The 17,579-nt window shown below is 42.0% G+C and overlaps 1 protein-coding gene across 1 annotated transcript in view; it reads left to right on the top strand.

Moving 5' to 3' along the window:
* Positions 1-2,819: 2,819 nt before the first annotated feature.
* Positions 2,820-17,579, top strand: part of LOC143348333 (uncharacterized) — an 81,527-nt gene continuing 66,767 nt past the window's right edge. The window contains exons 1-2 of the mRNA XM_076778421.1: positions 2,820-2,921; positions 9,429-9,674. Coding sequence (XP_076634536.1) covers positions 2,820-2,921; positions 9,429-9,674 — 348 coding nt within the window. The remainder of the gene's footprint in view (positions 2,922-9,428; positions 9,675-17,579) is intronic.

The raw sequence follows: 17,579 nt of genomic DNA on the forward strand, positions 1-17,579 counted from the left end.
CCAAAATGGACCTCGCGTGCCGTGACACGATTCGACCAGTGGTAATTGTATATCGTGCAATTGTTTGCAATGGCCGGTGGAAATGTAAAGAGAGTTCCGGAACTCGTAATCGGAACGGCAGTAGTCTTGTTCGAACGTCTCCATAATGGATACGTTGACGATTAAAGAGAAACGATGAAACGAGCACGGGATAGTTAAAGGAAAAGTATCCGAGAATTCGAGAATTTTCACCGACGTTTTGTAAACGGAAGGAAGAACGGAATCGAGAAGAATCGCGAAATGTCGGCGCATATCGGTGCCGGAACGATCCGTGGAATTTTCGAAATCACATAACTGGTACGAAATGCCAAAATTCCAGAACGATTATCCCCGCCACGGACTCGCTAGACCGAATCAACGAACAGCACTCGTATCGTTCGCGCGTTAATGAAAAATTGATTGTAATGTCCGAAACGAGTCTCCGTTCGCGCGGAATCGCGTTTCATCTACTCTGGTACATTAAGAAGATAGAATGAAATTGTTCAGTCCCGTCCAGTGCTTTAAGCGTTCCTGAAACGCGACATTAATCAACTTCACAACGTGAGAGTATAAACATAGAAATGTCAGATCGGTGTGTATTTTCGCTGTGTATCTTTATCTTTCTCGAACCACAGGGCTGTCCGTAGCTATGGAGTGAGTTAGGGTGGCGCCACGCGTAATGGGGTTACGACAGTGTTAAAAACCTACCCTTATCGGGGTATAATGTCATCCCAGATCGCGACAACCATCCGCTGCTTAAGGGGGTATTGTGGTCTAGACTGTCATTTTTGTGGCCTTTTTTGCGATTTTTTTCAATGGTAGGTAGGTTGTTTTGCAATGAGATTTTCCAGATATATTTATTTATCTTATAAGCATGTATAATATTTTTTTTGATGAAAAAATATTAAGAATTGTGGGAGTTATAGCTTCTTGTTTAAAGGCTCTTCTGAGAAAGGTGCTGCACTGGCTTCCACGATTCCAGTCGATCTGCTAATCTGAAACAGAGGGGGCTAAAGTATCTTGATAAAGAAGGGTGTAGTTACAGCAGGAACTAGGGAGAAGTCAAAATCTCGATAAATATAGAAATGGCTCTTCAAGTTTCGAATTTCCATTCTTTAACCTTTCCTTTGTTTTCAGCATATTAAAAAAAAGAAAAATAGTAAAACTTAATCTCTTTTTAAAATCTCTAATTTCGGCAATGAAGGCGTGTCTGTTAAATATTCTCCCCAAATTTGAAGTCAGTCGTTCTGCTACTTATATATTTAGACTTATAACCTATAATAATGTATAATAGAATATTTCTCTTATCCACTTGTGATAGAAGACGCTATGATTTAAAATATTTTTGACTTTTAATAATCCTTTGACACGATTTTGACGCAAGCACAAGTTGCGTGCGGAAAACTTTTTCATGCCTTGAGCAACCCACAGGTTGAACGCTCATAGGCGTCTAACGCACGTAGTCAACTGACTGTCTGAGTGCCTGAGCGACATATTTTATTAGGCCCTCTTAAAATATGAATGAAATATAAACAGTCAGAAACATTAACGTTTTAGAAGATAAGGGAAAAGAATGATCGATAGATAAGTGTTAACTGGGTCCGAAAAGACCCACGTACCCCTGTACAATTGTCGAACGATGTCGATTTCCTCGTTGGAAGCCACCCCCCTGTTGGAAGCGAACGGTACGCGAACGGGAGGACGCGTAGACGATGATTTTCGCCCGGTGGTCGAAGTTATCTGTCGGCCAGCGAAAGATCAACGAAGGATAGAGCGTCGCGGCGACTGCGTGCCGGCTGATAGAACGGGCACGAAAAGCTTGGCTCTCGCGTCGCGAATCATTCACGCGGTCCGTGCATAAGCACGTAAAGTCCATACTTGGACGCGTGCTTCCGTACGAATACGAAGTCCATAATGCGTGTGCGGTGTGGGAGTACGCGTACCGAGTAAGGGGGAGGGGGGGGGTAGTGGGGGGTTTGTATTCACCCCTTCTACATCCGTGGCAACACTATGATGGTCCACGGGCGCAGCGATCAATGCCACCGTCGGCCCTCTATGCTTCGTCCCCGCCACTCCACCGGTCGCCATGACGACAGCATCCCTACAACCCCCACCGGATGGACCGCGAACGTAGAAGTGGGGGTTCTGGAAAGCCACGAAAGGGGTGACGGAGCATCCCCTATCGCCGCCGCAGCAAGGAATTCCTAGGGTGTGCGGGAGACGAACAGGGGATTTTGACCCTCTCCTCTATCCGTCTCCCTCTAACCCTATGACCCTCTCCTTACCCCCCTCGACGTCCGTCTTCGTCGTCGACGCGTCCCTCTATCCCCCTTGGCTTGTCCTTGTCGCGTCCTGTGCGCATCGGGGGTCAGGTGGGTCACTCCAGGTGGCTCTCGACACTGACACGATACCGTCGACACGATTTCTGGATCGTTGATTAGATTATCGCGACCAACCTGACGGGGAATTCGACGACCTCGAATCGACGTAACCGATCTCCCGCGGTCCAGTTTATGCGACTATCTTGAGTCGCGTCCCCGCGGGAGCGCCGTGAAGCTGTCTCGGGCCACGGTATTCACGATGATCCCGCGTCAACGCGCGTCATGCACGCGGATCTAGCACGAATCGAAACGAAGCGTGTCCTCGCAGAAAGGAGGATCGGTAAGGTGGCCAAAGACGGAGGAGGAAAGAGGGTAAACCGCGAGAGAGCGAGAGAAAGGCTAGGAGGAAATTCGATCCGCCTCCAAATCGAGTTACGCGGCCTGTTGGAGATAATGATATTTATGCGCGTCAAGTGTATGATGTGTGGTCCGCCGCACATGGTTCACACATATGCTTCTGCGGGGAACCAGCAGAACGACAAAAACACCGGCAACTACGAAAATGTGTCGCACGCTCGTCCCGTGAGAACGTAGACTCGCTCGTGTACGCGTCTCGTCGACGCTCGACGAAGATTTTCCAAATTCTGCGCGATGCTCGCGAGACATTGATAAACCTTGCAGTTATCGCGCAAACTTCCTGGAACTTTCAAGTTCGCGTTGTCTGGCGTTTTCGGTAAACAGTAATTCCATTTGTGTACGTAATTTTTCCAACATCGAACGAACTGATATTTATCGAGCAGTAATCCGTTTCTGACTTTAATTCCATGTTTTCCGGACGATATTTCAATTCGTTAATAATACATACGGATCCGCTTAATCGATTTCTTTCGTATACTTACTAGATTGGAAAATTTTACGCGTATTAAGTATGCAAATATACCTAATATAGTTTGCAATTACTGCGGTAAACCGTTCTTGCAACGTTTTTTTGTCAATTTTTTTATACGTAATATTTGCGCTTTACTTCTTCTGCTACGTTTAAAAGAAAATTAGAAAACGATGTATTACGCTCGTTTCGTCGGATAATTTAAGTTATAATTGCGATAATGAAACTGAACTATCTGAATTTGAAACGCGAACTATCGAGTCTACTATTTAATTACCAACTTCGTGTCGTATTATGAAATCACGGCTTGATGTGGCCAGTAATTGACATTGATCTGGTATTATTGTTATCGACGTTACACAGATACCGGAGTTTATTGATAAACTAAATCTATTCAACGAGATTATAATTTCACGTAAGCGCAACATATTCATATTCAATATATTTATGTGTTGTTAAACAAAATTAACTTCCATATAAGTTTCATTTCTCTGTTATTCTTATTATACTCTATGGTACAAATAGGTTTAAATGAGTTAATAAAATTCAGTAATAAAAGCTTTATTTCACAGCTTTAAAATATAGTTTAATTCAGTTATAATTCAGGCCAGAATTCAGGCACGTCAAATACGTGGTTTGCTTGACCCTTCAATAATCTTTGATTTCTCTTTTTGTTTTATTACGCGAACAGTTTGATTTAATAATACTGATTAGTAAAACATATGGAAAAATAAAGATTATCGACATATTATACTAGCCTTAAAAATTGCGACTATTATTTACAAACTTAGCAACTAATTTTATTTAAGATAAGAAGCTTTGTTTTATATACCTATGTTTGGGATTTAAAGCTTCCTTTTTAGCTCACATTGAAATTGTTAAAGATGCTAAATATAAATATGATAACGATTTTGAAAATTTCAATCACATTTTGTGACAATGTAATCTACTCCTATAGGTTTCCAATTGCCAATGACCATCGATCTCTTCATAAAATATTGTAAAATATTTTGTTCCTTTCTCGAAGAATATAAATTACAAATTTAAATGCTTCGTTGTACCACGCTATCTTCTCTGGCCATTGCAGGGGCACGTAAACCTGTATGTCTGGTTTCAAATGTTTAATAAAAAAGAGAAACCTTTCTGCGTGCAGTTCGCGTGCCGATTAACTCGTGCGTAGATATTTTGCGAAAGCGTTCGGTGAAAGCCCTCTTTATTCGTACATCGGCTATCGTGCATCCCGGAAGCGTTAAAATAATATTTCGCGCTCGAACGATATTTCCTGTTTCGGACAACGTCGTTGGATAATTCAGCCAGCGACTAAATAAATGAACATTGAAATTCATGTACTCTCAGGTAACGTGCAAGGGATACAGTGGCAGCACAGAGACACTAACGGGACGCGAACGCGAGTCGGGTTATTTTTCCGGCATTGTCCTTTTCCCTTTATTACGGGGAGCTTTGTCCCTCCGCTTTTTGATACGAGTCGTGTGCACGTGTACCTTTATACCGCCGCGAAACAGCCGGCGACTGTACGTAATCTTAACCGAAAAGAGCGATATTATTATTCCTGTGTTTAATCGTGTCCTCTCTCGCGGGCCTTTAACTACCACGATATTAAAAGCGCGCGCGGAAGGAAAAGTGAAAAAAGAAAAAAAGAAAATCCGTCCGAGCAAACGTTTTCGTCTACAGTTACGAAAAAATTGTTTCCCGTCGCGCACGAAACGACCTGGGTCAGAAACGTCTGAAAGGACGTCGCCAATTTCGCGTCATAGAAACGTCGTCTCTCACCGTTCGCAATTTCAAACGTTACCCGCGCGCGAGCAGCGCGTCAAGATACGTCCACGCGCCAAGATTAACCCCTTTTTCCCTACTACCCCGACGACTGACGTCGTCCTTTGCAAAATATTGGGCACCGAGCATCGCTACACAGGACACTTTTGACGTGACGTTATTTAGAACAGTGCTTTCCTCCGACCCGTAAACCCTTTCTCAGTTTCATCTATCTTTGTACCACCCCCGTCTCGCCATTACTGTTTATTGGTAAAGGCAACAGTATACACTGAATAGGTATTTACGATATGCAGTATCGTGCAATAAAATACGTTTGTACGAAATTTGCAAGTTCGAGATAAACGAGAGACGTCTTGCGAGTTTTTAAGAACTGAAACGCCATTTTGCTTTCTACGATTGGCGTGGTGTTCCATTCTTTTCCATTTCTATTACCAATTTCGGAATGTTAAATTACTCGACTGCATTTACCTCGAACGATATTTCTATTTGCTCTGTCTCTTTTTTAATGTATCTTTCGAGAAATTTCAAGGCGAGATAAATAATTTTTTATTTTCTAATTTACCCACGACGAGTGTTAACTCTTTGCACTCCTATATCGTGTCCCACTCGACATTTTGTCAAGTTCAAACCAAAGAGATATCATACATTTGTAAATTACAAAATACAACAATAGTGTAATTGAATTTGTTCGGTCCTCTATCTGTTTAAATTGTCCTATTTTTTAGTTAATGTAAATTTCAAATAAGCGTTGGGAGTTGTTGGTAACAAAATTGAAATATAATTCGGAGTGCAAAGGGTTAAGGATTATTGGACGTAGTCGAACATTGATACTTTTACTTGCAACTTTATTAATACAGAAAATTGAAACAACGACTTAGCGCATAGAGCACCATTTCATGACTAGACAATGGTTCGCTATACGGACATATCAAATTACGTAATTGGACGCTAGGTTGGTTTACATTGTCAAGGAAATCTACAATTACCTGCGTTATCGATTATTCTAACGAACTAATAATTCCTGTAAATCCATGAATTTTTTGCCGGTAAATAAATATTATTTTCATAATAATTTCGGAGGTTTCCTCAAAAAATTGCGTCCTTCGATCTGCCCGCTGGAAATAATATAAGAAATCTCTGATACAACCCCTGGCAGAAAATTTCCGATCATACGCATTAATACAAATTTTATGAAAAACTGCCGTGTTTTATTTATAAAATATTATTATACAGGGTGTTCGGCCACCCGTGAGAAAAATTTTAATGGGGGATTCTAGAGGCCAAAATAAGACGAAAATCAAGAATACCAATTTGTTGATGGAGGCTCCGTTAAAAAGTTATTAACAATTAAATTCAAAAATTTCAAATCGTCCTGGAAAAATTATTTTTGGTTGCAAGGGTCAATTATAAGCATTTTTGATGAATAGACATATCCCTGAAATCCTACCCACTTTCAAGAAAAAAAATCGGGTAGGTGTTGAAATTTTTTGGCAGAAAAAAAATTTTTCAAACCGTTTTAAAAAAATTAATTTCGGTGCAAGAGTCGATCGCAATCATTTTTGGTCATTAGACATACCCTCGAAATCCTACGCATTTTCGAGAAAAAAATTTCTTACCGAAAATCTAATTTCTGGCCAGAAATCGTTCCCCGAATTTTCATGCGAATCTTTAAAACGTCATAACTTCTGAACGGATTGAACGATTTTAATGTTTAAAAAAGCAAACTACGCGTATTTTGGTGGAGAATATGTAGAAATCGCAAAAATATTCGAAAAGTTGGTCCTTGACCCCGCAAAATGAGAAAAACCCCATAAAATTGGTCCAATTTTCAAACAGCCATAACTCCTACAATAGTGAATATATTTCAATGAAACTTTTTTCTGAAGTAGAGCTCATGGGTACCTACAAAAAAGTATTAGACAACTTTTCTGTAGGGCGTCAAACAAAATTACTAAAAATGAAAAAGGAATTTTTAAGAAAAATCGACAGGGGGTAGGTGCCTAAATTTTTCGACGAAAAAAAAAAATTTCAAATCGTTCTGAAAAAATTATTTTCGGTTGCAGAGGTCAATTTCAATCATTTTTGGTGAATAGACATACCCCCGAAATCTTACCCACTTTCTAGAAAAAAATTTGAGAAGGTGTGAAATTTTTCGACAAAATTAAAAAATTTCAAATCGTTCTGGAAAAATTATTTTCAGTTGCAGGGGTCAATTACAATAATTTTTTATGAATAGACCTACCCCCGAAATCCTACCCACTTTCTAGAAAAAAATTCAGTACGGGCGGAACTTTAAACGTTAGTAACTTTTTAACGAAATCTCCATCAATAAATTAGTATTCTTGATTTTCATCTTATTTTGGCCTCTAGAATCTCCCATTAAAATTTTTTCCAAGGGTGGCCGAACACCCTGTATATGATTAAGACCGATGGGAAATGGAAGGGAGTTTTGTAGAAAGTAATTAACTACAGAATAACACAAACTATCGTTTACTTTCAAAGACAATGTAGAAGGAAAACAAAATGTTACATGGAAAAAAGTTTCCACAAAGGTTCCATTAATATTTTGTTACATTACCGCGTGCTCGGTTGGCAGCTTTAATACGCTGTGACATTGATGTTATTAAATTTTTGCAATTCATGGGTGAAATTTCTCCCCACGATAACCTTATGGCCTGTCGAAGTTCATCTTTACTTTGTGGCTTTTTCCCCTGAGTCAGTTTTTTTAATTTTGCCCATAAATTTTCTATGGAGTTAGTATCGAGACTATTCGCTAGCCATTGCATTCTTTTAATATTGTTTTGTAGTAAATAACTTTGTATTATTTTACTGCGCTGGTAGCAGCTGGCGTTATCGTGTTGAAAGACGAAATCTGTAAAAAATGTTCCAAAATATGAGTGTATCTTTCTGCATTAACATTCTGTTAGAGAATGCACAATTTTCCCCACAGAGGGTGATTCTACGTACGCAAATAACTCGAGAAAAAGGAATAATATTTTTCCATTTGAAGTTTCGTTTACGAGAAAATCGAGTTTGAAAATTGTTTCAAGCCCTCGCGTAGCATGATCATTTCCGTTTACACTTTCGTATTCGTTGTCCTCTGTAATGTTTACATTTCGTCTTCGGTACTACGGCTACTTTTATCGTTAGTCAGTTTGTATCAGTCGAATCGTAACCATGTCTCGCTACAGCAATCGTGAATACGTTGATATGGTAAAAGCGTTAGTAGTAGTAATGGTAGGGCAACAACAGGAGTTAAGTATTACAGGCAACGATTCCGAGATCGTCGCCATCCAAACAAAAGGGTGATACGGAAAACAGAGCAGAGATTAATTGAGTGCGGTGCATTTCATAATTACCATATAGTTCCGGTGGTCGTAAAAGATCTGTAAATTTTGATACGGCAGTTCTCAATACCGAATAATAATAAACGTATTATCGACACATTTTCAAATTCGATTTTCTCGTAAACGAAGCTTCAAACGAACAAACTTTATATCTTTTTTTCGACTCATTTTTGAACGTAGAATCACCCACTATCCGATGGTATATACCTCCCTTCCAGTGACATTCTGTATATAACATTTTATGATCATAAAACGTGACAGTTTATCGTAAAATTTGTATCAACGTGTACGATCGGGAACTTACTGACAGGGGTTGTACGTTCGTCCAGTAAGTTTTTTGGGGCGGAATCGGTGAAAAGCGCGCGGAAGACCGTCGACGTCGTTGCGCTTTTGAACGAGCGCGCTGCGCGTCGCGACCGCGATCGCGTAAATATTTATCGTGGATAATCCGAGCGCGCGGTCGCGAGTCTTGAGCGTCGCGGCGTCTCGCTCTGAACTTTTGCCTCTCTGTTCGCAGAGCGTCGCCGACTCGCTCGCTTCGTTCTCCGGCGGGTCTGACCCTGAGGGACATTCCTGGCATGACGCGTAAGGTCTGTCCTGACGAGAGACGAGGAGAGCCAGACGACGGGGCAGAGAAGAGCTTAGGCTGGTAAGCCACGGGGTTTCGAGCACGAAGTTTACACATTGTCATTTGGGACACGGCAAAACAGAGGGAGGAAACACAACGATGGACGAAGAGAATCAGCGCCGCGGAGGAAGCGAGACGAACCCAGGTTGGTCAGAGCGAAAGAGATCGAGGGGAGAGCGTAAAGTAGAAACAGAAAGCGGAAGAGAGCGAGGACTAGGAGCGATGAGGGAAACGAGGGGGAGTTTCAGAGAGGGTTAGACGGAGAAAGAGGGTCGAGAGAGCAGAGGCGCGGAGGAAACAGAGAAAGGGAGATGTCGGAGTCCTTGGTGGACCACTAGGATCCATCCCCACGCAGCCCCCATCTTCCGTGCAGGGGTTGCTTCGGTGGAAGGGATACTCAGGGGAAGGTTCGAGGGGTGGGGGTGCTATATTAGGCTGACGTGAGGGGGGGAGAGCTCAGTTCGGCCAAGAGAAGCGTATCGGTCACGTCGTTTCGACGATCGTTCACGAGAATCCCACGGAGCACGGGACTTGTCTCAACGCACATACACACACACGACGCCGTGCTTCGTGTCCACGAGAACAAGAAAAAAAGCTTCTCTACCCGGCTGCACGTCGCCCACGCCGAGATTCAAGGTGTTTCCGACCACTTGGGAAGCAAACGACCACAGCCACGATCGGTAAGTACACGCATCATCGTCCCAGCCACCTTTTTACGTAACCTTGAAACGTGCTCTGGAAGCCACGCAACGATCATGTTCCCATGATCGGAGTAGCTAGAACACGTAAAACGTAGTTTGACGACAGATTTGTCGAGTGCAATGTATTCTTCGTTTCCGTTCAGTGAGGAGAACCGAGTACAAATTTCGTAAATAAAATTTTATCAACGTGGTCGAAGCATCGAGCGAACGCAATGTTACGGGAAATGGAGTTACGTTATTTCGTTACGTACGACAATTAGCATCGAGCGTCGAAGTTCTTGCTCGACACGCGTCCGATTAGTTCCTTCCGTTAACCGGAATTATTGATTGATCGATTGAGCTGGACCCTGGCTGCCACTGTGCAAAGACGTATGTACGTAGACGCTCGCCGGGACGTCGTCGCGTTCACGATCGTGCTACACCCCCAAACAATTTTCTCCTAGATTCTAGCCAGTTTCCGTAATTTTTCACGAACGAAAATAAAGCTCGCGATAGTATAGAAATGTGCTGTGTTTCAACGCCGTTAGAAATTGTGTAAAATTTTTATTTACTCGCGGAAGAAAATCCGGAGCACGTTTCGATAAATTAGTATGGACTTATTTCCACGATGTACGAATAGTACAAGTTTCACTCGTACGATCGAGAAAATTTCAATAGTTTGTCCGTACTTCGACTCAACTAGCCAGCAGCAATTCGCGCAGGATTAACGTATTAATAGTGTTAGCAGCAGTCGAGCGGGCAGTAATGGACAAAGTTAAATTTAGCGATATTAAAGCTAATAATGGGTGTCCAATATATTTGATTGGCGACTGAAATTGGAAAACTCGCATTGAAATTAACGACGACCATCGGTACGATATTTGGTATATACCGTTGATTGATTGAATTGTATCGCGTTTTCGTCAACGAGATAGATCGTTTCCCATTATTTTGGATTCAAAATCGCGGCACCGTTAACGATTATACACGTTCGGGGTCTCTTTCTTCTTCTCACAGTCGTTTTCAATTTTCGGTACAATGAATAGTCGACGGAGGAACGAAAACGAGTCCTTTCCCGCTCGAATGGTCTCGAATCGAGCGTCGTTTAACCGTACAGAATGGAATTCTTGTCTTGCCGGTCGGTAAATAACAGCGAACAACGTACGCGGCTCGTTGCTAGGAGCGGCGGGATTAACGCGTGCATGTTCCACGCGCGATATAATATTTGCCAGCTGCGACAGGAAGTCGCGTAGATGAATATTTTCGTTGAATGAAATTGTCTGGCGTACGAGAGCGCGACGTCCGTTTAACGAGAGACTTTCGTCCGTCGAATCGGTACGACGACATCGATATACGATGTATATATGTCGCGAATTCGGGTCAGACGCGAAACAGATTTCAAAACAAATATTTTCAAACGATCGAACGTTATTTTCCCGAAAATTATTCAAATATTGGCATCGACCGTCTCTGTTCGTAAACGCCGGACGGTCTTTTGTGCTTTAGAGGGCGCACCGGGTTTCTTATTCGCGCTTTTGTTTCGCCGCGAAGTGAAATTCATCGACGAACGGTGGTTCGGGGCAAACGCCTTTTGTTCCCGATCGTACCGGGAGAAATTTATTATTTTCGGACAATCGAATCGAACCGTGGATTGAAAACACGCTGTCGTATTTTCGTGTTTAATTTATTCGTAAGCACCGCGTGTCGTCCGCTCGAGGAAGTTTATCTTAATCCACTTCCCCGTACCGTTAATGAAGTTCCAAACGTTACGCGCACGCTGTCCGTGTTCCATCAAAATATCAAATTTCTCCTTTAATATTCATTTCGCGTCACCCTTTCGAGGCAGCGTTTGAAAATTTCTGGTCGCGTCTACGCCTCGTGTGACTTAACTGAAGTATCCGCTTTGTAGGGTCACGCTGAACCCGCCTTAATCCTGTTAACCTATCAACACATTCAAAGCCTTTTACGCCATACAAAGATATCTCCATTCTCAATCCCATTAAATCCCTCCATCCGGGTGTTTGGGACACGATGCCTTAAATGTCAAATAGGGTAATCTTTTATGGCGAATATTGTCTGTACGACGGGTCGATGGCAACATGGACGATGCTGGTTCCTTTTTATCATGGATTCCACGCAGTGTTTCGATGCATTTTCTGCTCCCAGCTGTAGAATACAAGTACCCGGAGGAACGTTACTTTGTTAATATTTTACGCGATAATTAACCCCCCTAGCTTACAAAAAAATGATTTTTATTTTTATTTTTGCCAAGGCGTCGTCGCAGTGTGGCTTCGTTTTTTCAATAGGCAAGGTCCTTCTGCGATAACAATAAAAGATATTTCCATGTCTGTGTGCGCAAATTAATAAGGAAACGAAACATTGTGCGTATTCAACGATCGGAGGCTCATCTTGGAGGCCCTTTTCATCGGGATTCTTTTTTCTGTAGGATGGAAACGCGAAAAACGTCCTACCGTTAATTAATACTAATATGACCGTGCCTCATTAACAGTTACATTCATTAAATATTCACACCGCGTAGACAGCTTGTATCCAAGCCGCATCGATTCAATCGTATTGTGAAAGAGAGGCCGGAACGAGAGCTTGTCATCTCCTACCTTTCAGCCGCGTTTCCCTTCAGCTCGCGACAGGGATTCAGCCGGATCCACAATGAAACTGACGTATCTCAAGGAATGAGCCGCGTTTCGTTTTCCTTTCTGCAGTCAGCCTCCGGGATACGCGTGCAAAGCAACGCGAAAATCGATTCGAACGAAAATTAAATAATTCGCGGCTGGGCTACCAGCTTGCTCGGTCAACGAATTTTGTTTATTAATTCTCGATGGACGTTTCGTTGATCGAAAAACTCGGCTCTGAAACCAAACAATTTTAAACTTACAATCTGCCTTAGTACTTACTTTCGTAACCAAATTTCTTTCCTTTAACGTTTGTTCTCGAGAATTAATTCTTTTAGTTTCATGTATGGATAGCGTGTGGTGGTCGAAGCGTCGAGGTCTCATAAACGAGAAATAATAAACGATGGTGAATTTTTATAATTAAATTACAACGTTCGATGCGTATGGAAATTTCTAAAATCGATACAGCGCGAAAGTACTGAAGTTCGAATTTATTTCGAAGATTGAAAATCGATTTCGAAGAAGAGGAACTCGCGATAGGTGAAGAAGCTGACCGTAGAGAAGTTTTGAAGAGATTTGTCTTTTCGTACGCGTACAGCTACGGTTCCGGTAGTATCCGTCCCGTAGCCCATTAATCTCCTTTTTTTGTTTGTCGTATAAATATATTGACCGTCCGCAAAGTTTGGACGAGGCTGATCGGTCCCCGCGTTCGAAAGGATGGACGAATTCTTTGTCGGAATTCCGGAAACTTCTCGTCCGAAATTGTTCTCGTCGTCGGGGACGATTCCCCAGCGTGGAACCAAAGAGAGGCGGGGAGCAATCGATTTCGGGTCGGAATAAACTCGAAAGTTTATTTAACTGGAGGAGGGGCAAGGCACTTCGGGACAACTGTTCGTCACTAGTATTAAATAATATTCCTGAGGCGCGACGCGGAGCTTATCCGGCAGCTGAACTCCGAATTAATATCGTACGGAACGCGAGGGATTAATAAAAACGAAACGATGTTGGACTTTTCGGTTTAAATTCGAGCATCGACTACAACGTTTCGTTAAAACTATAGTTTCCAAGCTCGTCCTCCTTTCCCACGAGTTAATTTCGATTCGCGGGTTTCTTCGTTCGTCGAAATATTAGGTCGTCTCGTATGTTTGTGCAGAGTTATGTATATACTACAAACATATAATGGAATTTTATGAAAAACAGTAAACCTTTTCTCGACAGAAAACTTGTTTGATTTTTTATTAAGATGTTGATATTTTCAAATTGTTTACCCACTAATAAACCTTAACTATATTCTAACAAAAATATTCGTGCAGTCAGGCTGAAGCACGTTAAAGAAAATTTCGTTCCATAAGTCAGCATGAATTTCAAACTTCGAGCTTTTACTCGATATCTATTTGTTTCAAATTTCTATGAATTGCTGGTGTTGGTATGTTTAACATTTCAAAAATCCCCTAAACTTGAAAATTTTGTTTGTTTTCTATTAAATTACAAATGTTACCCTAGTCAATTTCAGAATATCGAACGACACGAACTTATGAGACGACCTAATATTTCTTACATGTATACAGGGTGTTACCAAACTGGCGGTACAAGCGGAAAGTGAACACAATGTTTGGATCTCGGAATTGTGTTAATAGAATGATTAATCAATCATTAGAAAGTCTAAAATTATCCTTAAAATTTTATAAACGATGTTTGACTATATGCAATCCACATTTATAGTTCCTTACATATTACATCTTTATTCCTGTTAATAAATGAATAATAATAACTGGTGGATTTCAATTTAATGTTGCATTTATTAATAATGGACAAAATACTGATTACATCACATTCCTACTGGTTATGAAAATCTGAAAAGCCATGATCTTGATACTGTTAATGAACTCAAACGCAACAAAGACTACTCTCTAACACAGTCAAAAGTACGCTTACCCCACAAATGATTGACATCGATTTACTCGGAAGTAAAGCTCCGTTACGAAAGAAATGTCGCTCCCCAATTTTCGACTTACTTTTTCATACAGATTCACCCACTTTCCTCTCGTACCATCAGTTCGGTATCACCCTGTATATTGATCCACCTTTTCACGGGGGAGAAGTTCGTTTCAGCGAAATACAAACACTCCATCGGGTATTCTCCGTCGAATCATCGGAACGCGATTTATCGTTCCTCGTCGTCGTCGTCGTTTCGCCTCCCCTCGACGGTTGCTTTTCATCCCCACCTCCCTGTAGGAGTCTCATTTTCCCGCGGATTTTAGCGCGTATTGATTCTGTCGCACCGTCATCGTCGAATGATTTGTTTTATTCGGCGTCCCTGTAATGTATACCGAAGCCCGCGATCGTAGCTAGAAATCGGCGTTTCGTGCAGGACGCTTCGCACAATGGCCAGGCCGCTGACAATGGCGTCGTTAGCGATGGCCTCGGGCTGCTGCCCTCTATCCCGCTGCCTCCCTCTATTCCTCGCTCTCTGGCTATATCAACCCCTTGCACGGCCCTTTCTCTCTCACGCACACACGTACTCCCCCTACCCCACCCACGAGCCCTTTCTCTCTGTTTCTTTACGTGTATACACAGTGTCTTGCTTCCACCCTCTCGATCTTTCTCCTTCCCTTTCCTTCGTTTTCTTGAACTCTCTATTTCTGTCTCGTTCCTCTCCCCTTTCTCGTCTCGCGTTTCTCCGATTCTCCGTCTTTCTTCCCTTTTCATCCCCCTTCCTCCCTCGCTCTCTCTCTCTCTCACACACTCTGTGCGCCCCCTCCCGTTAGCAGTGTCTTTGTCTGTTTCGCGCGGTAGCGTGAAATGCAAACGTCCAGGTCCAAAGCCGTCGAAGAGAAGCTTAGCGCCGGCGCTAACCGAACACCGTCTTCCTCCACGCTACCGACAGCATCTCCGCCAGCGATATCGTAATGATCTTTCCACGAACTGTGTGCATCGCGTCGTAAACCGCCCGCGAAACCCCCTCTTTTTCTTCCGGCGTACGAACATTTTCAGGTGACTCGAGCAAACAACGCACGAGAAGGATCAAAGGTGCATCCTTTTCTCGAATGTTTGACTCGAACGGTTGTACAGGTAATTATACGCGGTATAATTTTATTAACGAGCCACGCGAAGGACTTTACAGATCACAGTGATTAACGCTTGGAAAAGTAGCACGGAGTATCCCGAGGAGGCCCGGAAAACTTTTTAATTAGTTCTACGTTGGTATCGTTTGGATGCCTGACATCCTGCTTTCCCTCGCCCGGGCGTATTAAGCGTGATACGATTATTCGTTCACAATACTCCGCGTGTATAATGAGACCATTCAACGAAAAACGTAATTCTTTGTACGGAATGTGATCCTCTTTTTAAGGAATACTTTCATATTTAACAATACTCGACCAGCGTGAAAGAAGTTACTTTTTTTGGGCCAAATCGAAAACGAATATATTTTCCTTTCTAGTATACAATTTTTAGAGAAACCAAAGAAATGAACATAAACTACAAGCACGTGGTGGAATTTTGACCAATACCATACCAATCTGATAACTTTTTGATTAACTGTATTTTTAAAATTATAATAAATTTTGATGAATTCTTTTTATTCTAAAATAAAGTGTGTACCTTCCTATGCAAGATTCATACAGTACAAAATGAAATCATTGTAATATCATTAGAAGGAGAAACGTCGAGTTTCTGAGTAAAAATTAACTTATTTAAACAGTTTCTAGGGATAAATAATATTTCAAATGAACAAACTTAACCCTTGAGTGGATTATTTTATTAAATTAATAATTGTATAATATATGTAAATGTAATTATTTGAAAATTTATATAACCCTCCATTGGTTCATTATTTTTTAAATGCTTTAAAGGAAAGTCGATTTCTATTTAACAGTTTGATAAAAATTAACATTAAGTAAAATAATTCAGTTGAGATCGAGAGTCCACTTAAGGGTTAATGGCGTCTAGAGTAAAATGATTGATGGTAAAAAATTGGACTGTTTTCGCGTCTAAATCGTCGTTTTCGAGCACCGTGCAACGTTTAAAATAAGTATCGGTTCAATTTGATAATTTGCATCGTCCGGGTGACTTACGAACGGAAGCGAAGGCGCATTCCTCGGTCTCGACGTCGAATCGGAAAGCGAAATCAAGCGTTGAATGTTCCATCGTTTCAATTTCTACGCCATACGTGTTCGCGGCCACAGCGAACCGCACGGTGGCTAATTAAAATCGTTCCACGGTTCGGTTCCATTCTCCTTGCTGCCATTAAAACCATACTAATTCGGCGAAGAAAAGACAAACGGGCTGGATGCAAATCGTGATGTCGGAGAAGGGTGGCTTAGCGCCGGCGCCTGGCGAATCTCTGCAACCACCGAACCACCCCTATATCGACTGGGAAGTATCCGAACCGACGATGTCGCGTAATGATCTTCGCGCGATTCGCGCTCTTGTATCCGTCGTCGATGGCGAAACGGGGGAAAAAAATGGAGTGTTCTGAGATTCGGTGCCGTGCCTTTTAACGCAGATGACAGGGGAAATCTAGAGAACGACACCGCGTCGGAGAAACGGTCTCGCGCTTAAAAGCCATTACACGCCGGAACTTTCGCCGCCCACCCTTTAAATTTCCCTCTTCTTTTTCTTCCCTTTCCTCGTCTGTAACGCCGCACTTTTCCGACTTCTTTTTGCTCGCGAGCTCCTCGAGCGATGGACCAGTTCGGTTCCCCGTTCCTTTGAGCACGTTTGCTTCCGGGAACGATCATCTTAACGCGTTTCGTCTTTTCCCGGTTTCGGGAGAGTAGGCCGATTCTCTGAATATACGTATCATATAATAACACATAAAATCGGATAAACTCGACTCGTCAGTCTTTATCACTTTGCAGAAAAAGAAATATATTAATTATCATAAAACGAAAAACGTGGCTGCTGTTGTACCAGCGCTCCAAAATAATAACCGAAGGTTTCTCTGTACAATTAGCTTCGTAGTTTCTTATAGGAAATTAAGCAAGTAATTGTTTTAATTTAAAAAAATAATATAATGGAAATTTGAAAAATATTTCAACGTCCACGATGTATTGTCAGCCGGATCTCGAGATTTTTCGATACCGTGTTAATTTGGCTATAATTTGAGGAAGATGCGTGGAACGGTCAGCAGCAGCTACCCTACTTGGACGGGTTAATTAACCGCTGCGGTAACTCGAGAGCGTTGCGGAAGTAGAAAGAGAAAAGGGGTGGGAAAAGTAGGGACGTTGGAACACTCGCGAAACGATATGGTCGCACTCGAGTTCACCGGTTT

The sequence above is a fragment of the Colletes latitarsis genome, chromosome 11 (genome assembly GCF_051014445.1).
Source record: "Colletes latitarsis isolate SP2378_abdomen chromosome 11, iyColLati1, whole genome shotgun sequence".
Classification (NCBI taxonomy): domain Eukaryota; kingdom Metazoa; phylum Arthropoda; class Insecta; order Hymenoptera; family Colletidae; genus Colletes; species Colletes latitarsis.